At 52.8% G+C, this 26,177-nt stretch overlaps 2 protein-coding genes across 2 annotated transcripts; one reads left to right on the forward strand and one right to left on the reverse strand.

Annotated features, from left to right (window-relative positions):
• Positions 1-8,102: 8,102 nt before the first annotated feature.
• FHIP2B (FHF complex subunit HOOK interacting protein 2B) lies at positions 8,103-21,011 on the forward strand. The gene is made up of 16 exons (XM_077766597.1): positions 8,103-8,176; positions 11,074-11,246; positions 14,256-14,360; positions 14,457-14,579; positions 14,807-15,034; positions 15,143-15,339; positions 15,592-15,700; positions 15,926-16,002; positions 16,625-16,814; positions 17,303-17,448; positions 17,565-17,693; positions 17,864-17,954; positions 18,161-18,304; positions 18,671-18,811; positions 19,032-19,132; positions 19,355-21,011. The coding sequence occupies exons 2-16, from the start codon at positions 11,124-11,126 to the stop codon at positions 19,491-19,493; spliced, it is 2,043 nt and encodes a 680-aa protein (XP_077622723.1). The 5' UTR covers positions 8,103-8,176; positions 11,074-11,123; the 3' UTR covers positions 19,494-21,011.
• Positions 21,012-22,490: 1,479 nt separating this feature from the next.
• Positions 22,491-25,282, reverse strand: NUDT18 (nudix hydrolase 18). Its single transcript, XM_077766598.1, has 3 exons — positions 24,969-25,282; positions 23,770-23,983; positions 22,491-23,526 (listed from the first exon to the last, which is right to left on the reverse strand). Exons 1-3 carry the CDS (start codon positions 25,128-25,130, stop codon positions 22,931-22,933), a joined length of 972 nt encoding a protein of 323 aa, XP_077622724.1. The 5' UTR covers positions 25,131-25,282; the 3' UTR covers positions 22,491-22,930.
• Between the last annotated feature and the right edge of the window lie 895 nt (positions 25,283-26,177).

A 26,177-nucleotide genomic window follows, 5' to 3' on the forward strand; every position in this document is an offset into this window, starting at 1 on the left:
GTGGTGTGGAGGAAGGGCAGAAATTCACACTCTGGAGCCTGATATGGGAGCCAGCTGGGAGGAAAGCCTGCTTGTCCTCTGCTGAGACCCTAAGTGCTCACCTTGGCAGTCAAGCTCATCAACATGTGACATGAAGGCACCCTCTGGGGCCTAAGATACTCACAGTTCAATGTGGAGGCCAAATACACAGAGAAGGTCAATGGTGTATGAGTAGGCGGTGAGCTGACTTGTGAAGAGCAGGTAGGGAAAACCAATCAATGGAGAAATGATGGGTGAGATCTAGCGGACCACTGGTTAAGTGGAGGCTGAGGGAGGAGATGGGGAACATGGTCTTCGTTGACTTGGCAAGGCCTCCCGTGGGGGCAGATGGGGAACTGGAGTGTGGAAGTGGGTGGAAGGGGTGAAGACTGACAGGAAGATCAGAAGGACTTTAGGTGTGGGTGCTTGTGAAGGGAGGGGTTGGCCTCACCTGGCCGGAACAGAACCCTGATGTGGACGTGTGAAGAGGTGCAGTCAGAAGGGCTAGGTGAGCTGGAGTGTGAAGCTAAGAGCTGGAACCTGATTCCAGTCTGCTACCCCCGAGACAAGTTTCTACTCCCTTTGGCTGAAACAAAAGCAAAGGGGATAAGAATCCCTCAAATGCAAGGGTGCCTGGGTGGCTCAGTCAGTTAAGTGTCCGACTTCAGCTCAGGTCATGATCTCACAGTTCATGGGTTCAAGCCCCGCATTGGGCTCTGTGCTGACAGAGCCTGGAGCTTGTTTCAGATTCTGTGTCTCCCTTTCTCTCTGACCCTCCCCTGCTCATGCTGTCTCTCTCTCTCTCTCAGAACTAAATAAAACATTAAAAAAAAAAAAAAAAAAGGAATCCCTCAAATGCAGACAATTATTTTAAGTTGTAGGAGCTCTGATACATTGGATACAACATGCTTTTATCCTTTCAACAACCTGTGAGGTCAACAGCATAGATCATTTTGATCCTTTTAGCCAATGAGAAAATTGTAGAGAGAGTTCATCTGAATCCTGAAGGTACATGCAAGTTAATGAGTGGAGAATGGAGACAGACATCCAAGTTTCATGTTAACCCAAGACTTCCCCTATGTAGTTCCCTCTCACAGGGCAGCGTGGGGGGCAGACTAGGAGGGAGGCGTAGACAGAATAGTCTCCAACACTAGGACTCAGTTTTAGGTGTTCAACCAATGTTTGGAGGGCTTACCTTATTCCAGCATTACAGACTCAGTGGTGGTGACAACTGAGTGGGCAGATTGCATGCTAACACCTAAAGGATTTTAAGTTCCTGAGATCTGGAGAGACCTGAAATGGATGTGGGTCCCTAAAACAAAAATCTTAGGCTTAGGAGAATCTCTCAGTGCCTCTTCCTCACACACACACACACACATGTATGCAGGCACATGCACATGAGCAGATACAAAACCTTCGTGATTACTTAGTAGTTTGCAAGCCTTTTTTCAAAAATTGTATCTTGGGGCACGCGTGGGGCTCAGTCAGTTAACCATCTGGCTTCAGCTCAGGTCATGATCTCATGGTTCAGGAGTTCAAGCTCTGCATCAGGCTCTGCTGTCAGTGCAGAGCCTGCTTTGAATCCTCTGTCCCCCCCCCCCCACGCGTCTGTCCCTCCCCTGCTCACATACTCTCACTCAAAATTAAATAAAAACATTTAAAAAATGAAAATTACATCTTATCGTTAGTAACTGGAATACATTTATAAATAGAATTTTATAGTTAATGAGAACAAAGAAGCTCTGATGAATAAAAAAAACCTTACGTCAAGATTTGTATGTGACAGTGCCCTTTTATCACACGTAGGATCTAATTTATTGTATTTGGCTGCACAGTATCAGGAAAATCCTGATTCATACAGATAAGTAGTTACAAAATTGCGGTGGTTTAAAAATGTGCACAAATCGGGGGTGCCTGGGTGGTCAGTTGGTTAAGCTTCCGACTGTGACTCAGGTCATGATCTCACTGTCCGTGGGTTCAAGCCCCGCATCGGGCTCTGTACTGACAGCTCAGAGCCTGGAGCCTACTTCAGATTCTGTATCACCCTCTCCTCATCATGCTGTCTCTCTCTCTCTTTCTCTCAGAATAAAAAACATTTAAAAAAATGTGCACAAATCATTCTCATTCCTCCCATTGAGTGGCAGTGTCAATGTCCCCTCTTCTTGAATCTGGGCTTAGTGACTTGCTCTTTTAACACTGTTCACCCTCCAAGAGCCTTCTGCCCTCATTTAAACTGACAGAAGGAAAAGGCTTTATTCAAAGGTCTTCTCCCAAATGAGCTAATCTGTCAGACTTTAACTACAACTGACCCTTGAACAGCATGGGGTTAGGGGTGCTGACTCCTTTATGCAGTCGAAAATCTACATACAACTTCAGACTGCCTCCAAATCTAACTGCTAATAGCCTGTTGACCAGAAGTCTTACTAACATAAACAATTAACACGTTTTGTATGTTATATGCACTATATACTGTATCCTCATAGTAAAGTAAGCTAGAGAAAAGAAAATACTAAGAAAATCACAAGGGAGAGGGGTGCTTGGCGGCTTAGTCAGAAGAGCATGCAACTCTTGAACTTGAGGTTGTGAGTTTGAGCCCCACATTGGGTGTAGAGATTACTAAAAAACAAAAAACAGCGCACCTGGGTAGCTCAGTCAGTTAAGTGTCTGACTTTGGCTCAGGTCATGATCTCGCGGTTCGTGAGTTTGAGTCCGACATTGGACTCTGTGCTGACAGCTCGGAGCTTAGAGCCTGATGCCTGCTTGGGATTCTGGGTCTCCCTCTTTCTGCGCCTCCCCCACGTGTGCATATGCACAAGTGCACGCTCTCTCAAAAATAATAAACATTAAAACAAAACAAACACACACACAACATCTTTTAAAACTTTTTATAGAAAGAAAAAATCTTAAGGGAGAGAAATTACAGAGTGTTGCACTGTATCTAAAAAATGTATGTATAAACAGACCTGTGCAGTTCAAACCCATGTTATTCAAGAGTCAACTGTACATCAGTGGGCTCCAACACTTTTAACATATAACACGTTTCCATTGACATTTATTAGAAGTTCTAAGATAAAAATTTTAAAGTGAAGCCAAATGAAAGGTTATGAATTCCTGATGTACTTCCACTATAGCCCAGAATTCCTAGAGGAAAGATGATTTAATCCATCCAGCTGCTTCCCTTACCTATGAGGAAGCCAGCCCAGAAAATCACAGTGCAGGACTGGACTCAGGGCTCCAGCTCTCCAAGTGGCCTCTCCATACACATAACAGGCTTGTTTCTTTCCTTTGTTCTTATACATTCTGGCCTGAAAGCCTCCTCTCCTTTCCCATAGGGCTACTCACAGGGGCCCATTTGCAGATGTACTATTTTAAAACGTCTCTTTTTCCCAAGCAGTTGCTAGAGAATTGAGATCCAAATGCTAGCTCTATCTGGGCTGGGCAGAATCCTGTCCCCACCCCTCGTGACTTAGCCTGGATTCCAGGCTCCACTCCAGGGTACATAGCCATCTCTGGACAGGTCGTTGTCTCCTGGACCTCAGCCCGGCTGGTGAATGGGGCCCAAAAGGCAGGGCTAGTGCAGTGAAGCCTCAAGACCCCCCAGCTCTAGGTCCTCCAGCTTTGTGATAGAGGCTACCCCTCACCCTCTCATCAGATGTCAGTGGTCAGTAGAAAAACATTTTGAACAGATATCAGCCCTCTCCTCAGAAAGAGCTTTCCATTCCTAAAAGTTGGGAGGTGGAGGTGGCAGGGGAAATGGGCTTTAAAGTGGCAGAGTTGTCGCTCGGATGGTCCCAGAAACCCTGCTCTTGTTGAAGGTTCTGCCTGTGTAATTCTTGGGCGCACCTTGCCCTGGTAGGGGGCGCCTCAACATGGGAGACCCACCTTTTGTTTCTTTCCTTGGTGCTGCTAGAAGAGCAACCGGGCCAGTGGTTGCTTCTTCTGCAGAACCTCTGCACCAGTGCTGTATCCACTTAAAGGAACAAGCAACAAGTGAAATTAATTTCAATAATATACTCCATTTAGCCCAATATATCTAATAGGCTACGATTTCAACAGGTCATCAACATAAAATATCATCAGTGAGCTATTTTACATTTTCTTTGTGTAGTAAGTCTTCAGAATGGGAAGTGTACTTGACCCTCGGGACATCTCAATTAGGACTAGCGCGTTTGTTTCAATGCTCCACAGCCACACGCGGCCGTTGGCTATTGTGCTGGGAGGAGGCGGGGGTAGGGGCGTCTAGAGACTTACAGGACCCACAGACCTTCTCAAGCCTCTGGAAGAAACCTCCCGGTCCCGCTCACCCCTCTCGCCGCCACCTGGCTCCCCAGGGGGCCCCGGCGGCACTTGAAGGCGCCCCTCCGCTGCGACGCCGGGCTTCGGCGTCCCCCTTGCCCTCCCGGACCGGGACTNTCCTCTCTTCCCCGTCGCGCCCCTCCCGCACAGCACTCCTGTTTCGCGTGGCTTCCTTCCCGATCGCGCGACTTCCAGCCCTTCTCCAGATCGCCCCAGCCCCTAACCCTTCTCCCCAAATGGCTTCCTGTCTCTTTTTCCTGCTCCGCGTTCCCAGTTCGCTCCCAGTTCTCCAACTCTTCTGTGCCAGAGGGCTCCCTTGTCACCCGATAGTTTCTTCCCCAAAGTCCCCTCCCCAAGCTGTTTGCCTTCCTCCTCGGCCCACGCTCCTCCCTTCCTGGTCACCTGAGCTTGAAAAATAGACGTCCCTTGCCTTCTTCCTGAGCCTCCAGACAATCCCAGGACCTTAGTCAGGCGCTGCCTCTCGGCCTCCACTTGAGAAGATCCGGCCCAGACGGGCCAAGCCCTGACTATATATATATATATATACAGTCCAGAGGTGGGTGGGCGCCTGGCCCAGGAAACAGCAGGGCCCAGGGGCTGTGGACGGAATGTTATCGCGCAACACACCAGCAGGGCCAGGTTGACCTTGAGTCAGGAGAGGCCAGGGTGGTGGGGCCTTGGGGCAGCCATGTGAGGAAGAGTTTGTGTTTTTGCCATTTTCTGTTGGGCTTGAAGGCTGGTCAGAGGCGGGTTCACTTCATTCAGCGAGATAAAAGTGCAGTGTAGATAGGGTAGGCTGAAGGCCTTCTGTTTAAAGTAACCCTGCCAGGAATCTGTCTGTAGAGTTAACAGTTCTTTTGCCTCAAAGTAGAAGTCCTCCTCTAATTGATGGGTTTAGTATATTGTATCAGATTTGCTCTGGAGAAACAGGCTGGTGCTCCACCTCCTTTTCTCCTCAACACACGCCCCAAAACAGAGTTTATTGTACATGGGACCAGTCTCAGCCTTCATGAGATTTGTCAAGAAAGTGAAAAGCTTCCCCCCACCCCGCTGCGCCTCGCCCACCTGTCCCCAGCCCTGCCCTTCCCAGTCCAGGCACTTCCTGGGCAGCCCACCTTGGGAGGGGTTCCAAAATGATCTCTCCTTCCACTCCTCCTTGTCTCCAATCAAAATGGCTGTCCACTTAGAAAGTGATGTGACACACTGCTTCATACCTCTCAGAGAAAGCTCCATACACAGGGTGGCTGGGTGGGCCGGAGAGAGCCTTAGTTTTGAGAAGTGAATATATAATGCTTCCAATGCGGGAATTTCTGCATTAGTGGATAGAGAAGGTATTGGTGGTCAAGGGAGATATTTTTAGGCAGGTGATCTTCCACTCCTGAGTATACAATGTATAGACAATTCTCGAGAAGTTTGGGTGACCCAATGGAGCTGTCAGGAGAAATAGGAACCTCTCTTTTGCCCTCCACCCCAGATCAGGGCATAGCCCTTCCCCTGGCTGGGTCCCCAGGTCCCCAGCAAGTTGCCTGACTCCTTGTTATAAGGAGGGAGAGTGCTCCTTCCTGCCCTCTTCTGACAAAACAGAATAGCGATCCTTCTGATTCTTTTAAAAAACAACACCTTCTTTATTATCATTAATGAAGATAGTAAAGATCATCATGTGGTACAATTTCTTTACAGTTATGATGGCTAATAGTAGATTCAGGTGAAGCCGATCCTGTCGCTTTCTTCCAGCAGTCTGTGTTGTGACAGTCTGTTATAGTTTGCTAAAAGTCTGTGTTCTTCCGGTTCTCCTCTTACCCAATTGTTCTTTTCTAGAGTGAGTCCAGCTCAAGGTTTTAGGAGACTACCAATGAATTTTGAGGCTAGATGAGAGCCCATCAGAAAAGTGAGATAAGGATAGTGCTGGTCAAGGGCAAGGGGGCTTTCCAAGAGGCAAGAAACTATGGAAAGAGGTGTTAAGGAGTTTGCTGAGCTATTTAGTATGTATGAATGACTAGTCACTATGTGCAGAGCCCTTTAGGAGCAGGCAGAGATAGAAAATACAGAACCCGAGCCCTCAGGTTGCTCACAGCTTGGTAGAAGAGGTGAGCGCTAATCCAACAATAATAGTATCACACAGGATGTGGTAAGATGCAATCACTTCATGTGGCAGGTGTGTTTGGAATGACTTACTGGAGGTGCCACTCCAGTAAGGGTCATGCTTCTCACAGCTTACTTTGAAAGAAAACAAGGTTGTCTGGGCAGCCAACGATTGGGGGAAGGATTTCAGGGCCTCTGATTCAGTGTTTTAGTGCTTCTTTCTCCTGTCTTAATGGCCTTCCGACCATTCTTCCTGCCATCAGCTCCTACACAAAACCGCCAGATGACCCTGCCTGGCACACTGCTCAGAAGATGTCATTGACCTGTCCCCCAATGCCTGCAAAAAACAAGCCTGACTTAGTGGCTTGATGTACATACACTCATCAGCCCATCCTTGTCCCAGACACTGTGTGCGGAGTTTCTTCTTCAGGAAACGACTTTCCTTTATCTCAAACTGTTGCACTCAGACCCTGTTCTTCAAGTTTTAGTTCAAGGGTAACCTCAGTAAAGCCTTCTCTGTTCCAATGCTCTTTTCCCAGAGATCACCTTCCATCTCTCCTGTGTCCTCACACAACTTCCTGTGGCTGAGTTATTCAGGGTGGTTTTATAGTCTCTTCTCCCTGGCACTGGGTCTTCAACAACCTTGTATTGCTTAGAACGTCTGGCATAGCATCTTGTACACAGTAGGCACTCAAAAGATACTGAATGAATAAGGAGTAGACACTCGGTTCTATGATGTTGTAAAGTGTGAGGTTAGAGAGAGATGTTGTCCAAGAACTCTGGCAAGGCCTTTGTGGAGCTGGTGGCCCGTAGCTGGACCTCACTGGTGACTGTTAGGATCTAGGCAAGTGTAGGGGGACACAGGGCTTCCAGGATAAAGGAGTGGCCTGAGCCGAGATGGAGAGGTAGAAATGAGCACCTGTGGTAAGGGACTATTTGACTACATTTTTCTCCTGTAATCATTTCCTCTGCAAGAAAAGGGAACAAATGCTCTTTTTTAGACTTTTCAGAGAAAGCAGTTACCAGTTCAAGGCTACTTCCCGTGTAGAGATGGAGAGATCACTTCTGGAAAAGGGGGAGGTTTGGGGCTTGCTCCTAGCAGAAATAGAATTCCCTGGGGCTTCAGGCTGTGTACCCCTAACTCCTCCAGCAGCTTGCAGCCTTGGATAAGAGATGCAAGCATGTTGTGGGTAAGGCACTTTATTAATATTCTGCTAACGTTACCCATCTGGTTGAACGAAGCCTTTCAGTGGCCTTGAACACAGATTTTTGCAGGCTCTCAGACTGACTGGGACCTGTCTTTGCCCATGTTTTCCAAGTGTATCATTTTTATTTTGTCATTTCGGGGACGCTCCACTGTTTTCCTCTGTGTCCTTCTGTTGTAGCATAACTGTCATGAGGGGATCTGTTTCTGGGTCTATTTCCCCCACCAGCATTCTTAGCTCTTCCGGGACAGGGACTGTGGAATCATGACATGTAGCAGGAGTACAGCATTTCCAGGAGAGAGGGGGTCCAGGAGAGCTGACAAAGATTGTCCTGGGTTCCCTTTGAGAACCTGGATCACAGTGCCTCCTCCAGAGCCTAGCGGTGACCCAACACTTGGTAGACGGTGGAACGTCTGTTCTGATGGGTGATGGTCGCAGCGGAGCCCGTGATCGCTGTGTGGCGGCCACTTAGGCTGTGTTTCTGCTCTCTCCACAGCGGGAGCCCAGCATTGACCTGCTGGAGGCCTTCGTGGAGCACTGGAAGGGCATCACGCACTACTACATTGAGAGCACAGGTGGGGCCTGGTTCCCCCCTCCCCTGCCCACCCTAACGGGGGGCGGGGGTCCCCTGCAGGGAGTGGGGAGGAAGGTGTGGGCAGGGTCACTATGCAAGTCAGAGATGCGGGTGTTCTGGACAAGGTGACAGCTGTTGCCGAGGAGGTCAGACTGGGGGATGGCCCCACCCTGACCTTTTGGGAGAGGAGCTGAGTGAGGTGGAAGTGGCCAGTGAGAAGTTGGGCCTCTCACTGGCCTGACTCTGCAAGGCAGAGGTTGAGCCCTACTAGCTTCTAGCTTCTAGCTCGGCAGATGTCCTGGTCTGTAGTCCCCAAGTACCTATTCTGCTTTTCCCTGAGCTGACTTAGAGGGCATTTCCCTTATAGAAACCTCTGGTAGGAGTAGAAATGAAGCCCAGGCATGTAACATGCCTGCGTCCTTCTCTCCCAGCTGAGAGCCTCCAGCAATCTGAGCCCATCAGGATGGCTTACGGAGAGGTGGAATCTGTTTGGCTGCTTTGTAGTCTATATGTTGGTATTAACAGATACACGCTGGTGGCCAGGTAAACCTGTCCTGCATCCTTGGCTTTCTACCTCCTGGTTCAGACTAGGGTTTGATTCCAGTCTACATCTTTCCTAAAGACTTTATTTTCAGCCCGAGCCAGCCCAAGAAATTAAAAAGCAGACTTTGGACACTCTGAGGGACCCCCTAAGTGTCCTTTTAAACCAAGTTCCCAATCTTGGCACTGTTGACATTGGACTTGATCATGTTTGTTGGGGGGTGGCGGTGCTTCTGGCTCTGGCCTCTACCCACGAGATGCCAGTAGGACCTCCTCCCCATTGTGATAACCATAAATGTCTCCAAAAAGTGCCAAATGTTCCTAGGGGCAAAATCACCCCCAGTTGAGAACAACTGCTTTAAACTGAAGATATTTTGGGGCACCTGGGTGGCTCAGTCGGTTGAGTGTCTGACTCTTGATTTCGGATCAGGTCGTGATCTCACAGTTCCTGAGATTGAGCCCCACAATGGGCTCTATGCTGACGGCTCGGGGCCTGCTTGGGATTCTCTCTCTCTCTCCCTCCCTCCCTCCCTCTCTCCCTCACTCCCCTCCTCTGCTTTCTCTCTCTCTCTCTCTCAAAATAAATAAACATAACAAAACAAAACAAATCAGAGGAGCACCTGGGTGGCTCAGTCAGTTGAGCATCTGACTTCAGCTCAGGTCATGATCTTGCAGTTTGTGGGTTCAAGCCCCACATCAGGCTTGCTGCTGTCAGCCTGTCAGCACAGAGCCTGCTTCAGATCCTCTGTCCCTCCCCTGCTTGCATTCTCCTGATAAATAAATATTTTTTAAAAAGAATCAGAAATGTTATTAGGTATTAAAAAAATTAAACTGAAGATCTTTTTTTATTGAGATATAATTGATGTAACATCATATCATATAACTTAGATGTACAACATATTGATTCAATGTATGAGTATGTTGTGAAATTATCATCACAATAAGTCTAGTTAATATCCATCACCCTATATAGTTACCAAGTTTTTTCTTGTGATGAGAACTTTTAAGATTTACTGTTAACAGTTTTCAAATATCCAATACATTAACTATAGTCACCATGCTGTCCTTAACATTCCCAGGACTTATTTTTTTTTAACTTTTAAACATTTTTATTTATTATGGAGAGACAGAGAGAGACAGAGCATAAGCATGGGAGGGGGAGAGCGAGGGGGAGACACAGAATCTGAAGGAGGCTTCAGGCTCTAAGCTGTCAGCACAGAGCCCAACATGAGGCTTGAACTCACAAACTGTGAGATCATGACCTGAGCCGAAGTCACTCAACCGACTGAGTCACCCAGACATACCAGGACTTACTTATTTTTTAACATGAAGTCCGTACCTTTTAGACTGAACATCTGTTAACAGAGAGCCCCCAGTCTATCAGAACAGTAGGAAAAGATCCAGAACTCGCTCAGGTCCACTTGGGTTTCATCTGAGCCCAATCCATTCATTTGCTGAACAGTGCCTAGACCAGAGGTACAGAGGTGGGGGAGGTGAGCCAAGTTGCTCAAAAGCCAATGCTTTCGGGAAAAGCTAGGGGGTGCTCCAAGGCCAGTCCCAGAGCATCAAAACTTGCTTTACATGAACACTGTCTGAGACTCTGACTAAGAAAGCCCAGTTTCTCCATCAAGACCTTTACTCAGTGGAGCAGCTTTGCCTCTGAACCCGTGATTGTGCATGGATTTTTTTCTGCCTTGTAAAAAAATGGAGTACTGCCTCCTGTGAGTGTAAAGAGGACAGGCAGTTACCTCTCAGGAAGCTGCTAGAAGACAGCTTCTACATTATGTGACAGAGACCCCTGAGCCCATGGCTTCTCACTCAGGCTGGCCTGCAGCCTGAGCAGTGTACCCTTCTGTACATCCCAGGGCTTGGAGAAAAAATGATGCCACTTCCCTCTGAGAAAGTACTAGAGTATGCACACATTTCCAGTCAGAGGGCTGCATCCTGGGTCCTCATCCAAAAGGTCTTTGTCTTTTTTATGTTTTAATGTTTATTTTATTTATTTTAAGGGCGTGAGCGAGTGAGCAGGGGAGGGGCAGAGAGAGGATCCCAAGCAGCTCCGCACTTGATGTGGGGCTTGAACCCACAAATTGTGAGATCAAAGTCAGATGCTTAACCAACTGAGCCACCCAGGTGTCCCCAAAAGGTCTTTTGTCTTTTTAAATATAGAGGCACCAAGTGCTAACTTCCATTTCCTCTGGTCTTTGAAGCAAATTGTTAACCCGGCCTTACTTCAGGTTTACCCTCCGTCTCCCTCTGCCCCTCCCCCCCGTTTCCAGGGGAACTGTGGGCTTGACCCCTCAAGCCAGAGGGCCTCTCTTCACCCCCTCCCACCCTCGTTTCCTGAATCTCTATTAGATGAAAACACCCCTGTCAAGAAAACGGATATTCCCTGGCGGCTGAGGCAGATGCTGGACATCCTGGTCTATGAGGAGAGGCAGCAGAAAGCAGCCGGCGAGGCGGGTCCCTGTCTGGAGTACCTGCTGCAGCACAAGATCCTGGAGACCCTGTGCACGCTGGGCAAGGCCGAGGTGGGCGGGACCCTGGGGTGCCCCTGGAACCTTCCACCCAAACTGGAGCCCTTGTGTTCCAGACTCTTCCACCTGAGCTCCTGTCACCTAGGTTGAGGAAATGTTCCCATTACTCAGTCAGCATTCATTCAGCGAAGATGTACTAAGAACCAGCCATGTGCCAGCCAGGGTCCCAGGTGCTGGTGATTAAAACAGATGAAAATTCTAGTCAGAGAGAGATGGATAACCAGAGGAGCCCACATGCAGTGTATTCAACAATGACAAGGTCATGGAGAAAAATAAAGTGGGACGGGGAGTTGGCAGTGCAGGGGAGGCCGGTTTCATACAGGCAGACCTCGTGTTATTGCACCCCCCTTGATTATGCTTCACAAACACTGCATGTTTTACGAGGTGAAGGATTATGGCAGTGCTGTGTTGAGAAAGTCTATTGGTGCCATTTTCCCAACAGCATTTGTTGATTTCATGTCTCTGTGTCAGATTTTGGTAATTCTGGTAATATTTCAAACTTGGTTATTATATTTGTTATAGTGATCTGGGATCAGTGATCTTTGCTATTATAATTGGGGGCACCACAGACTGCCCATGTAAGATAGTGCCCAGTGCTCCACCAGCCAGCCTTTCCCCATCTCTCTCCCTCTCCTTAGGCCTACCTATTCCCTGAAACACAGCAATACTGAAATTTGGCCAGTTAATAACCCCAAAATGGCCTCTAAGTATTCAAGCGAAAGGAACAGTCATATGTCTCTCACTTTAAATCAAAAGCTAGAAATGATTAAGCTTAGTGAGGAAGGCATGTTGAAAGCTGAGATAGACCAAAAGCTGGGCCTCTCGCACCAAGCAGTTAGCCAGGTTGTGAATGCAAAGGAGAAGTTCTTGAAGGAAATTTAAAGTGCTTCCCAGCAAACACGTGAATGATAAGAAAGCAAAACAGCCTTATTGCTGATGTGGAGAAAGCCTGAGTGGTCTGCACAGAAGACCAAACCAGCCACAACATTCTGTTAAACCAAAGCCTAATCCAGCACAAGGCCCTGACTCTCTTCCACTCTGTGAAGGCTGAGGGAGGTGAGGAGGCTGCAGGAGGAAAGTCGGAAGCTGGCAGAGGTTGGCTCCCGGGGTCTGAGGACAGAAGCATCTCCGTGACATCAGAGTGCAAGGTGAGGCAGCGGGTGCTCGTGTGGGAGCTGCAGCCAGTTCTCCAGAAGATCTGGCTGTGATGGTTCATGAGGACGGCCACGCTGAGCAATTAACAGGTTCTCAATGTCATGAAACAGCCTCTACTGGAAGAAGATGCCACCCAGGACTTTCATAGCTACAGAGGGAACATCAATGTCTGGCTTCAAAGCTTCAAAGGACAGGCTGACCCCCCTCCTTCGGGGCTAAGGCAGCTGTGACTTCAAGCGAAGCCAGTGCTCATTTACTATTCTGGAAGGCCGAGGGCCCATATGAATGATACTAAATCCACTGCCTGTGCTCTGTAAATGGAACAGCAAAGTCTGAATGACTGCACTGCTGCTTACAACATGGCGTAAGGAATATTTTAAGTCCACTGCTCACTGACAGTGCACCTGGCCACCTACAAGCTCTGACGGAGATGGATGATAAGGTGAATGTGGTTTCCGTGCCTGCTCACACAACATCCATTCTGCAGCCCGTGGATCATTTCAGCTTTCAAGTCTTATTATTTAGGAAATGCATGTTGTAAGGCTATGGCTGCCGTGACAGGGATTCCTCTGATGGATCTGGGCAAGTAAATTGAAACCTTCTGGGAAGGATTCATCATTCTAGGTGCCGTTAAGAACATTTGTGATTCAGGGGTGCCTGGGTGGCTCAGTCAATTAAGTGTCCAACTTTGGCTCAGGTCATGATCTCACGGCTTGTGGGTTCAAGCCCTGCGTCGGGCTCTGTGCTTACAGAGCCTGGAGCCTGGAGCCTGCTTCAGATTCTGTGTCTCCCTCTCTCTCTGACCCTCCCCTGTTCACTCTCTCTCTCTCAAAAATAAATAAACATTAAAAAAATAATTTGTGATTCACGGAAAGAGGTAAAAATATCAATACGAACAAAAGTTGGGAAGAATTTGATTCCAGCCCCCATGGAGGACAGTGAGGGGCTCCAGACTGCAGCAGAGGAGGTGACTGCGGGGGGGTGTGTGGGGGGGGGACAGCGAGAGAACTAGGACTGGAAGAGGAGCCTGATGATGGCACTGAGTCGCTGCCGTCTCATGAGCGGCCTCAAACGGATGAGGAGTCGCTCCTTCTAGATGAGCCAAGACCGTGGTTTCTTGAGATGGAATCTACTCCTGGTGGAGATGCCGTGAAGATGCTTGAAATGACGACAAAGGGGTCAGAACATGACATAAACTCAGTAGACTGAGCAGCGGCAGGGCTTGAGAGGATTGACTCCAATTTTGAAAGAAGTTCTGCTGACAGTAAAATGCTATCAAACAGCATCGCGGGCTGCAAAGAAATCGGAAGACTCCATCAACATGGCAAACTCCATTGTTGTCTTATATTCAGAAATGGCCACAGCCACCCTGACCTTCAGCCACCACCACCCTGGTCAGTCGGCTGCCACTGACATCAGGGCAGGACCCTCCACCAGCAAAAAGAATTTGACTCGCTGAAAGTTCAGATGATGGTTAGCATTTTTTAGCAATAGAGTGTTTTTAAGTTAAGTCATGTACATTGCTTTTTGGAAATAATGCAGTTTCACACTTAATAGGCTATAGTCTAGTGTAGACACACCTTTTATGTTCACTGGGAAACCAAAAGATTAATTTGACTTGCTTTATCGCGATATTCACCTATTGCAATCCTCACTTGATTCTTGTGCTCTGGAAGCAAACCTGCAGTATCTCTAAGGTATGCCTGTCATGAAGGGAGGGGGCTTGCAGAAAAGATGCCTTCTGAGCAGTGACAGAAGGGAGGACTGTGCTGTGGCTCGTAGGGAGGAGCATTCCAGGCAGTGGGCATGGCTTCGTTTCTGATGGGCACTCTGCTCCTTGACCCTCAGTACCCCCCAGGCATGCGACAGCAGGTACTCCAGTTCTTCAGCAAGGTTCTGGCCCAGGTGCAGCACCCCCTCCTGCATTACCTCAACGTCCACAGGCCTGTGCAGGTGAGGGACCAAGAAACCAAGGGGTGGCTGAGGGCCAAGCCCTCTCTCTTCCCTGCAACCCCATTGCCCTCTGTTTCTATTTTGCTTCCCTTCTAGAAGCTTCTCCGACTTGGTGCGACAGTTCTTGGATCCCAAACAGAAAAGGAGGAGGTGCAGTTTACCACCGTTCTCTGCTCCAAGATCCAACAGGATCCAGCCCTGCTCACCTACATCCTGGAAGTGAGCACCTCTGTGGGGAACAGGAGCGGGAGGGCCCAGGTCCCAGGGCAGACCCCTGTGGCCCTTCTGAGCAAGCAGAGGATGGAGCAGGCACTCAGGCACCTAGGCGGCCTCCTCTGCAGCTCCACACTGAGGCCCCACCAGCCAGTGTGCAGCCTGCATTCCCAAGGGGGCATCATGGGGAATGGTCTGCACCATGAGCTTGTCTCAACCAACCTTCTTTGCAGGGTAAAAAGATTGTCAGTAGGAAGAAGTCATCCAAAGAACCCACCACTCTGGCTAGAGAGGCAGCCAGTGTCCAAGACAAGGACCACCCCCACAGCAAGGCTCCTGACACGAGTCCTTGTGGGGCCCGGGCCTTGACCACCCAGCTGCCTGCTGAGACGGAGGAGCCAGATGGAGGAGTTGGGGAAAGCAACCTCATCACCTCCCTCATCGGGTTGTGCAAGAGCAAGGTGCCAGCTGCCGAGACAGAGTGGGCAGGGGTGGGGAGGGTGAACTGTTGGGAGGGGACCTGGGGGCTCAGATGTATCTCCCTGATGTTGTGCCCTTTCTACTCCTAGAAAGGTCGGGTGGCTCTGAAAGCCCAGGAGAACCTGTTGCTCCTGCTGAGTGTGGCTTCACCGGCAGCCGCTGCCTACCTGGTGCACAGCAGCCCTTGTTGCCCTGCCATCGTCGAGTACCTTTGCCAGCTGTACCAGTCCATGCCCACCTTCCTGGACCCCGCAGACATTGCCGTGTTAGAGGGCATCAGCTGGAGGTAGGCGCTCCGCAAGGCTGAGCGGGGCTCCGTCTTCAGTGGCTAGCAGCCCTCCCTGCCCTCTCTCTTCCCTCTCCGTGGTTTCCCAGGAGGGCTGGGGACCCCTGCTGGCCACCGTCTTCCTGAGGGTGCAGCCTTTCCCGGACCTGAGGCCTTTGTCTCTAGGGAAACATCACTTTTGCTTTTGCACCTGTTGCTGGGAGAAGGTGCCTGAGGCAGGCCTCACAGCTCCTCTCTTGCTCCCCCCTTCAGGTTGCCCAGTGCCCCGTCTGATGAGGCTTCCTTCCCTGGCAAGGAGGCTCTGGCTGCCTTTTTGGGCTGGTTTGATTACTGCGACCACCTCATCTCAGAGGCACACATGGTGAGCAGGGGCGGATATCAATAAGGCTCTCTGTGGGGGTCCCTTGTGGTTCATCCCACTCCTTTCTCGCTGCATCCACCTTGAGGAACAAGTAGGTCTCTCAGGAGCAAGGCAGGGCCCCGGGTCTGCCTGTTATGTTAGGTACTGTGCAAGGACACAGTTGTTTCTCAGTGGAAAGCACTCATGGAGGTAAAATGTGCTTAATATATGCTCTTTGGCACCTAGGTGGTTGCAGACGCCTTGGCAAAAGCTGTGGCTGAGAAGCTATTCGTGGAGATTCTGCAGCCCCACCTCCTGCATGTGTAAGCTTATGTCCAGTCCCCTTGGGCATGGCCATGGTCTGGATCCAGCTGCCCCACCTCCCCCAAACCACTTCTGTCCCTAAGGCCAGGGACCTCCTTGGCTAGAGTCACATGGGTCTGTGGGCTCCATGGTTAATGTTTGCCAGGTCTGGCCCCCTTACACACATGTGGCTCAGGGCCACATGCGCTGACAAAGGCCTCCGGCTCTTGGACTCCAGGACCTCAGGAGGGCTAGGGAGTGAGAAATAACAGCCAAGATGTAAGGAAGTCAGGAAGGGGTACTGTCACCCCCACATTCATTCGCTCCTAGCTCCCCCCTCTGGTCTCACCTTCCCCTCCTGGCTTTCAGCCCCCAGGCCTGGCTCAGTGCTCTTTCCCTGTAGTTTTTTTTTAGGTTTATTTATTTACTTTGAAAGAGAGAGAGTGCGAGCGAACAGGAGAGGGGCAGAGAGAGAGAGAGTCCTAAGCAGGTTCTGCACTGACAGGTGTCCATTGTCATCGCGGAGCCTGATGCCAGGCTCCATCTCACGAACCAAACCGTGAGATCATGACCTGAGCTGAGATCGAGAATCGGACTGACGCTTAACTGACTAAGCCCCCAGGTGCCCCTCTCTTCCTGTAGTTCTGAGCAGAGCGTCCTGACCTCCACCGCCTTGCTCACGGCCATGCTGCGCCAGCTCCGCTCCCCTGTGCTGCTGCGAGAGGCCGTGGCGTTCCTCCTGGGTGCTGACCCGCAGCCTGCAGCCCCCGAGGATGGCCCCCGCACCCTGTGCGCTCACCTCATCGGGCACTGCGACCACCTCTCTGATGAGGTGAGGTGGGGGGGCATTGGCCTACGGGCTCCCACCAGCCCCTACCCAAGGGATTTCCTGCGTGCTTCTTCCCCTTTTCCTTAGCTTACCTTGAGGCACTGAAACTTCCTGCCCACTCCCAACAGTGACACGGTCATGGCAGCCAGACTGCCTTTGTCACATAGTAATTTTCTGTGATCGCATACTTGCCATGTGACTTTATATATATTTTCCATATTCATCTGGCTTGTTTGAGGCTTACAGCCACTCTGAGCTAGGTGAGGCCGATGTTCCATATTTCAAACATGGAAACTGTGACACAGAAAAGCCGGTTGGCTCACCTGATAGCAAGCATCAAATTAGTAACAGAGCCAGGACCAGGCCGACTTCCGGCTCCTAGACCAGCATCCACCCACTGCCCCCAAACCTGCCGTCTGGTCTTTCTTTTCCGAGTGAGCAATTCCTAGGTGCCCCTAGAGGCAGGGTCCTGCTGACCCTTTCTTACCCAGATCAGCATCACCACGCTGCGGCTGTTTGAGGAGCTGCTCCAGAAGCCACATGAGCAGGTCATCCGCAGCCTGGTCCTCTGCAACCTCGAAGGCCGCCATTACGTGGCCCGGGGCTCACCTGAGCCCGAGAGCTACGAGGACACCGTGTAAGTGAAACCCTGTGCCTCTGGGAAGCCTCAGGCCACCCACGACCCACCATGGCCTCAGTACCCCCACACTTCCCCACTTATTCCTTCGTACCACTTGTCTGCTCTGGCCACAGAGATCTGGAGGAAGACCCCTACTTCACGGACGGCTTCCTCAACTCCAGCTTTCAACCCTCTGCAAAGCCTCCCCCAGCCCCTGCCACCAACTCGGATGGCAAAACAGCAGTGACCGAGATCGTTAACAGGTAGGGAGCTGGTCAGGAAATCTAAGTCACTTGAGGTTTGTTTTGTCTTTGGCCATAGCCCCAGTGAGGTGCAGCCCAGGAGGGAGTGTTCCTTCGGGGCTGGAGATGGGGCAGGGAAGGACAGGGCAGCCCAGGCAGAGCCCCTCCACACCTAGGGTCCTGTCTCTCAGTTTCCTCTGCCTCGTTCCCGAGGAAGCCAAGACCTCAGCTTTCCTAGAGGAGACCGGCTATGACACGTACGTCCACGACGCTTATGGACTGGTGAGTGTTGAGGCCGCTGCCAATGTCCACTTCTCGTCCCTCAAAGCCATGGTGTTGATAAACTCCACCTTTTCCCTCTGTGATCTGCCCAAGGTGCCCCCTGCTCCGGCCAAGAGCCTCAGGTGTACCCTTCCTACGTGGCTCCCTCTGCCTGCGGGTGCCTCCTGAGCACTGGGCCCACGTCCTCAACTCTCGCTCTGTTTCAGTTCCAGGAGTGCAGCTCCCGAGTTGCCCCTTGGGGCTGGCCCCTGGGTCCCACACCCCTGGATCCCCATGAGCCCGAACGGCCTTTCTTTGAAGGTCACTTCCTCCGAATGCTGTTTGATCGCATGTCCCGGATTTTGGAACAGGTACACAACAGGGCTGGCCCTGGCTACAGGGTGAGGGCCCACAGGAGAACTCCAGGCAGGTGCCTCTGGAGTCCGGGAGAGTGGCCTGACCCCGGGGGTCGAGCCCTCTTTGGGTCTCCAGCTCCATACTCTCCTTCCCCCACCCCCACTCCTCACCGTTCTCCAGGTGGGAAGCCCCGTCTTGCCTTTGCTCCACACGCCCTAACATGCTCTGGCCCTCAGCCCCAGGGAATCCATGACACACACACATCACGTGAGACTCCCACCCCCGCACACGTTCTCACTGGCCAGGCGCCTTGCCGGGGGAGTGCAAAAATGCTCACCGCCCCCTGCCAACCCTCAGCTTGTCCACTGTGTTCCCTACAGCCATACAGCCTGAACCTGCAAGTGACCTCAGTCCTGTCCCGGCTAGCCCTCTTCCCCCACCCCCTTATCCACGAGTACCTGCTGGATCCCTACATCAACCTGGCCCCTGGCTGCAGGAGTCTGTTCTCTGTGCTTGTCAGGGTAAGGATGCCGGACCCGAAGGGCGTGTGCCGGTGGTGGGGCAGGAAGGGAGGGCAACAGAAGGACAGGGGGTTGGGGGCTACAGGAGTGGGCATCCTGGCCAGCGCCAAGGGAAAAAACAGGCACACACACCCCCACCTCGCCGCGGTTCAGCAGAACCGGGGGACCCCGCATAAGTGTCACTGGCCCCTGCCTCAGTCCTGCCTCATACCTGCTCTAGGTGATCGGGGACTTGATGCAGAGAATTCAGAGGGTACCCCAGTTCCCAGGCAAACTGCTCCTGGTACGCAAGCAGCTGATGGGTCAGGTCCCTGGGGAACAGTAAGTAACTGAGGGAAGTGGGTGTCCAAGGACAGACCCTGGGGTGGGAAGGCAGAGTGCCCAAGGGGAGGAGCACAGGCCAGGCGGCGACGAGGGCCCATTGTGGAGCTCCGTCTTCCCTCAGAGGTGCCTGCCACTGGGATGTGCCTCATGGACCCTGGGATGTCGTCCTGGGCAACTCCTGCTGCCTCCCAGCCATGACCCCCATGCTGTCTCCCTCAGGCTGGACCACCAGACCCTCCTCCAGGGCGTGGTGGTTCTTGAGGAATTCTGCAAGGAGCTGGCTGCCATCGCTTTCGTCAAGTTCCCCCCACACGGTCCTCACCTGCACCTCCCCCCTCCCCAAGAAGGGCACGTCTGAGCCAAGAGCAGGACCGGACGGGGACTCCTTGTCCACACCTCTGCCCAAGAGCTGCCTCCCACCTGGCACTGCTGCCACCTCCCGCCTCCCAGGGTGGGAGCGTGGTTCCATCTCTACATCCCAGGTGTCTCTGCCTCTGAGGAAGCCTGGGCTTCCACTCCCAGGTTAACTCAAGAAGACCTTGGCCTGTCGGTCACACCAGACTGGGTTCAGGGAGTGGGTCTCCAAGGTACCAGAAGACACGGAGCAAAAGAGGTGGCCTCCCAGACAGCACGGTGTCCTCGGGGCTTTCTCAGGGGAGCTAGGTCAATGTCAGGTGAGCACCCAGACCCAAACCTCGTGTGTTCTGTGCCTATCACCTGTCTCTACGGACCATGTGTGGTCAGGGCCAAGACCTGTAGCTCAATTCCAGGGGCACAGGGGGAGTGAGTGATGGCTCTCAGGCTGGTCAGGACTGTAGGCCAGAGAGATGGGGGCACAGGAGCCTGGTCTCCGTCTTGCTGGGTACCACAGATGCTGCTGAGACTTGACATTTTTGTCTCCTGCCTTTTGGCTTCACCTGTGGTGAAGGGGCAGTGGATGGCAGGGGAAGCCCATTCTCCCTTCCCGGCCCTTTGGAGACAGTTGCAAAATTCCCAACCACCTCATGGCAAATGCCCAAAGCATGCTCCGCGCCCAGGCGGGGGCAGCTGCTAATGAGAGCCTTGGTGCAACTGCAGCCAGGGCGGGAGAGGGCTTGGGAAGTGGGGGGCTGGGTGCCAGGCTCCAGCTCCAGGTGGTTTCTCTCTGGCGCCTCTGAACCCGTCTCAGCAGGTCCTCAACACCTGGGCAGAGGGGATCAGAGACCAGGCCTTGCCCTCAGCATCTCACCCAGCCCACAGTGTTCTTGATGGAATACTCTTCCTGGGGAGCGAGGGAGCCGAGGGGAGAGATGAGGCCAGGATGGCCACCTGACCCCAAGCCCCCAAGGCCTTAGCGGGGAGCTGCTGGGGCCCAGGCAGCCAGTTGTAGTGCTGTTCTCCCTGCATGCCCTTCACGGCTGGGGCTGCCACCCCACCTGGCCTGAATCTGTCTCAACCTGCTGGAACACACAGGCGGCGCCAGGCATTACCTCACAGCAGGACTGCAGTTGCTGGCTTCGCTCCTGGGCAAGGAGGAGCAGGCCAGAGCCCCTTTCGCTTCCTTTTCCTGCCTATGCCACTTCTAGAAGCCGGCCGCAGGTTGCCAGGAGGTGACATGAAAGAGGAGGAACTCAGTGACCTCTCCCTCTCCTGCATTCCTCCGAGCTGGGGAGGCCTTAACCGCTGCTGTGAAGGACACCGTGCATGCGTGTGCGCGCACGTGGCTGTTGGCATGGGACAGGGGAGCAGAGCTCACAGGGCAAACTGGGTCTGAACTCTTCAAGTCAGAAAACGTTTGAGCATTCGGGAGTTACAGATACTCCCCTCCTCCATCCCCTTCAGCATTCAGGCTGCGTCCCCCCAGACAACACAGCAATAAATGGTTTGGTTGCGTGGACACAGCTGCCCCGTTCTCCACTGTTTGTGTCCTCCTGCGCAGGCCTCCGCTGCTCATTCAGGCCCGTCTTCCTCCCCAGGAACGACAAATTCCTCTTCCAGCACTAGAGCGGAGGGGGGTGGTGTGCTGGGGGGCGGGTGGTAAATAGAGACAGGCTCTGGCAGCGCAAATCTGATGTTCCTCAGCGCCTGCCAGGAACCAGGCTCTCTCTTGGCCAAGCCACACTGCTTCTGCCCAGCTTACCTTCAGCTGAGAGCCAGCCGGCCTCAGAGACTCTGGGAAAGAACAGGCCCTCTGAAGCATCTGTATGCAGGTCTCATTTTGAAGTGTTTATGTTGTGAGTTGTACAAATGCCTTAGCGGACTTCATATTTTAAAAACTTTGTCCCTAGATGTATGTGTGTGGGGATGTGCTCAGGAGGGGTAGCTGAGAGACCTCTAGGAGAGAACAAGTGGGAAACTCGGTGAGGGCTGCTGAGTGGCTCTCACCTCAGTGCATGTCAGATCACTTGGTTTGCTTTTTACAATACCAGTGAAAGCCGTGTCTCTGGGGGTTGGCCCAGCATTGTTTTTAAAGCTCTCCGGGTGATTCTAATGGGCACCCAGGGTTGAAAACTACTGTAGGCTAAATAAAGTGGGAGCAAAGATTGCCCTTCGACGTGGATATTGACTGGTGAGTCCCTCAGACCCTGAGAGAAGTGAACCAGAGTTAAAGGGTTTGGTTCCATCATGTGGGACATGTTTGTCCTCAGGGGGGAAGAGGATTCCTACCACAGCCTAAAAGCCAGAAAGTTAAGATGGCAGCCAAGAGAGGATGGGAAGGGGGTCTCCAGGTGATCCTGGGCCTTGGGTGTCAGAGTGGAGTTACCTCAGAAGGGAAGCCTCGTCAAGTGTTTCCTTGCTCAGAACCACAAACCTGTATTACATGCAGTGACTAGCACTCGATATATTTTCTTTGTTCACTTCCTGTGTTTTTCTCCCCCTTAAATTTTAGTAAAGTTCTTAAAAAAAAATTTTTTTTTTAAATCGAGATTCTGCTGAGCTGAAGGGAAATGAATAAAAGGTTTTGGTCTGGGTTGGGCTGGAGTTGTAGAAAGGCAGAGGCAGGGGCATGGAAGTCGGCAGAGCGATGCAGGGAGGGAACAGGGAAGCCCAAGGAGATGAAACTTTGCCGAGAGGCCGCTCTCACAGCTCCTTGCCACCTGGAGTTTCTGGTGTTCTCCCTGCTCAAACTTTGGAGGGGATGTGGACACCTCCCACCCTGGCAGACGAGAGAGAGAGAGCCCCAGTGGGCCACAGACGCTACAGTGGACGGCGGGAAGTCAGCCTGCCCCAGTCACCTGTGGTGGGAGATGCCAGCTTGCTGTCTGGGAAGAAGGGGGGCGGGGGGGGGGGGGTTAGGAAAAGGNTTCTTTTTTGCTGCGGTCCCCTCTTCCTGTTCACTCCCTCCCCACAGAGACAATTAAGCAGGAAGGCAAAGTAAGTAACACATATTTACTCAGCAAGGGGCCCACTCCCTTGGAATGACCTCCCTCAGTACCCAATCTGTGTTTAGGTGCCTGAGAATCCGATGCAGGCCTTTACTGAGGCAAGCATGGAAGATGACAGAGTAGGTTCGTGATGACGAGTAGCCATCTCAGGTTCAGAAGGTTCTCACATCCATCCCCTTAGGGAGGAGTGCTCTCTTCGTGCCCATGGGGCAATTAGGTCCTTGAGCTCTGGCTCCTTGTTAAAGGCACTGTCCTTTCGGTGCAATGTAGGGACCAGCTCCATGGAGAAGGAAGTTCCCCTGACAACTAGAACCGCCTGCTCCCAACACAACCAGATCCCCGACCGCCAACCTCCTGCCTCCCTCAGAGGAAAGCAAAGCCCGGTGGGGGAGCACAGTTGCCCAGCTCCTTGTACAGAGACGGCACCTTTTTATCTGTTGATTGGAACAACAGAGGATTCCCGAAGCCTCTGTAAGAGCTGCCTTTGTAGGTCTTCCTCCATCACCTTCCACCAAAAATAGTTCTCCCCCCGAACCTTTGGGGGCTCCCTCTGCATACCTGGGTTCCGAAAAGCCACAGTCACCAGCACATTCAAGCAGATGCCATCTGCATGGTCTTTGCCCAGGTGCTGCAGTCCAAGCAACCCCTTGGTCTCCACCACCAAGTGGTGAAGGGTCAAACACTCCTGTAGCAGCCGCAGGATGGCCATCTTGATGCCACCCCTCTGCTCCATGGGAGTGAAGCCACAGGCAGTGATGGGCAAGTGAGGCATCCCCACTGTGCCCACCAGCACCCACACTGTCTGGACGCTGGTAAAGGTGGCTATGAGCCGCTGGCAGACCAGACTGCAGGGAAGCTCCTGGGGCAGAATAAGAGGGTGCCTGGCTTGCTGGCGGTGCTGGGCAGCTAGCTCCACCAGGTGCAGAATATCCTGGGCTCGCAGCGGAGTGGGCAGGGAGGTCCGTGGGTACCAGCCAGCCTGCAGGGACTCCGCATCTGCCTCCTTGGGAGTCTTGAGAATTCCACCTGAAAGGGGTGTCGAGGATGGGGTGGGGGAAAGGGGCTCTATTGAGAGAAATGCTGGGCCTGGCAGAGTAAATGGCCACCCAGGTATTCTAGCCCTGACCCAGGGTCGTGGGGCTGTGGGGGCTAGGAGTCAAATCTTCAGGCTGGAATCTGGAGGTGCCAGGCTTATACCAGACAGAATTAGGGGCTCATCTCACCAGAGGATAAGTTGGGGGAAAGGTGTAAACTGCCCCCTGCCAATACCTGTGGCTCGAGCGAGGAACACAAAGCGGATCCAGGAGGGGCCCCGCTCCTCCACAGACAGCAATGTCAGAGGCTCACAGTGCAGCCCAGCCTCCTCCTTCACCTCCCGCTGCAGTGCCTCAACGATGGTCTCCCCAGGCTCCATTCTCCCCGCGGGTAGGTACCAGGACCCATGGCACTCTTTCTTGGCCTCCTGGATCAGTAGCACCTCATCCTAAGGGGAGAGAGAGGATCCTCACCCCCACCACAGCTGGGCTGGGAACCTTCCCTTGCCCTGGGGTTAGATCCTATCTCAAACAGAGTCACCCAACACCCCCTTATTGGCAGATACCTCAAATTGTTGACTGGCCCTTGTGTGCGTGGGGATTGCAGCTGTCTCGCTGCGCAATGTATCCCTCTTTGCTTTCAGACTTCCATTTCAGAAAAGGGCTAAGATTCCTGGGGGCTGTTTCAGGGGCTGGGGATTAGGCCCCACGGTGAGGTTTGCCATGTGTCCTCCGCTGACTCGTGTCTGTAGATGTATTAATAGTAGACATCCCACCTCCCCTCGTGGAGGGACCTCACACTGGGGCCTAGGCTTTGAAACACAGCCCCCGGCCCTACGCCATAAACTCCTCCCTACAGCCCTGGCCCCTTCTAGCTGTTGTCGCAACTTATACAGGGATCAGCACAAAAAACATCACACGGTGGGGCAGAAAGTCTGAGTGTAAGTGCAGGTTGTGCCATTACTGTGCATGGGACCCAGAGGAGGTGTCTGAAGCACTGGATAGATCTGAGCCCACTCCGTAGCGGGCACTACGCTAGATTCTGGGGAAAGAAGACTGCCCTCCTCTCAAGACAGGGAGGCCTAGTAGGAGGAAATAAACAGGTTCCTGGGCCTCAGATCCCTCTTCTGTATAGAGGTAGTCTCCGGGATGGGCTGCACAAAGCTCAGATGTAAGTGTGAGTGTAGGTGCTTTGCAAAACTGGGAAGCACCNAACAGGTTCCTGGGCCTCAGATCCCTCTTCTGTATAGAGGTACAGTCTCCGGGATGGGCTGCACAAAGCTCAGATGTAAGTGTGAGTGTAGGTGCTTTGCAAAACTGGGAAGCACCACGCACTAAGAAGCGGTGGCTGTTGTCAGTAGATCCTCTGTCCCCACCGGGACTGGCTGCGCGCTCCAGAGGGCCAGGCGCTGGGCCCGGCGGGCGCACGCTCACCTGCTCGTTGAGGAACACGGCCAGCACCACGTAGCAGACGTTCTTCCGCAGCCGGACCGGCGCTGGCGGCTCCTCGGCCGGCTCCGAGTCACAGCTGTGCACAGGCAGCCCCTGGCCCCCCAACACCGCCGCCAGCGCCCGGGCCAGACCCTCCGAGGCCATCGGGTCCCCTGGGAGGCGGCGGACGGGCGACCGCAGATGAGTCGGACCGGGTGGGTTGCGATGCGGGTGAGACGGCGGTCAGTCGCCCTCGCCCCCTCCCCCTGCCGACTCAGGCCGGGAGCCTTCGCGAACGCGGAAGCGCCCGGCGAGCCCTGTCCGCTGATAGGCTACGCGTCACTGTGGGCTTCCCGGATTGGCTGGCTCGCGTCAGCGACTGAGAGGCGGGGCCAGTCCGTAAGGGGTCCAGGAGCCGGGTCCCCGCTGTGTGGGCCCCGCACCGGCCTCAGCCTCTCGATCAGTTACGCCCCTCCCCCGCCTCTCTCCCGGCGTCTCTAGCTGCCAGCTTCGCTAATTTCTCCAGCAAGCACTTGTCTGCGCGAGTTCGGACGGTGACGTCATCGTGCCTGCAGGCTGCGGAGCGCCACAGTGGCCAGCGACGATGACGTCACAACAAGCCGATGACATCACAGAGGCCCGGGGCTGTGGCTTGGACTTCCACTGTGCAGCTGTGGTCGTACACATACCATGGTATTACCCGAATTGAACCCTTCCCAAATAATCTTTCTTCACAAAAAATGTACATCATGTTACCGTGGCAGGAGGAGCAGTAGTAGCTCCTGCCTTCAGAGGAGAATCTGACCTTGGGAAGGTGGACGTAAACGTATAATCGAAAGTCATCTGAGGGTTTGTGCTAAATGATTGGCTTGGTCAAGAGGTGTGACAGGTGCTCAGAGGAGGGAGGGAGCAGGGCTGGGATGGTCAAGTTGTGGCTGGAGATGGGAGGAGGGGATTGGGGGCAGAAGGAGGTTCTGGAATCAGCCAGCCCAGCCTTCATCGATATCCTGGCCCGCTGGCCACTGCATTTCCCACACAGTTTTAGGGCCCCCTCCACTGAAGACCGAAAGCCCTGCTGAGGGCAGGGACCAGGTCCTGCTCCTCCTTCTTTGTCTGCCACCCCACCCCCCTCATACACACACCCAGCTCACAGGCCTGGTGGCCTGGCACATTGAGAGCAGGGTGTGGGTTGTTTTGGCGAGTTCCTACTTC

This window comes from Crocuta crocuta, unplaced genomic scaffold, assembly GCF_008692635.1.
Source record: "Crocuta crocuta isolate KB4526 unplaced genomic scaffold, BGI_CrCroc_1.0 scaffold225, whole genome shotgun sequence".
NCBI classification, from domain to species: Eukaryota; Metazoa; Chordata; class Mammalia; order Carnivora; family Hyaenidae; genus Crocuta; species Crocuta crocuta.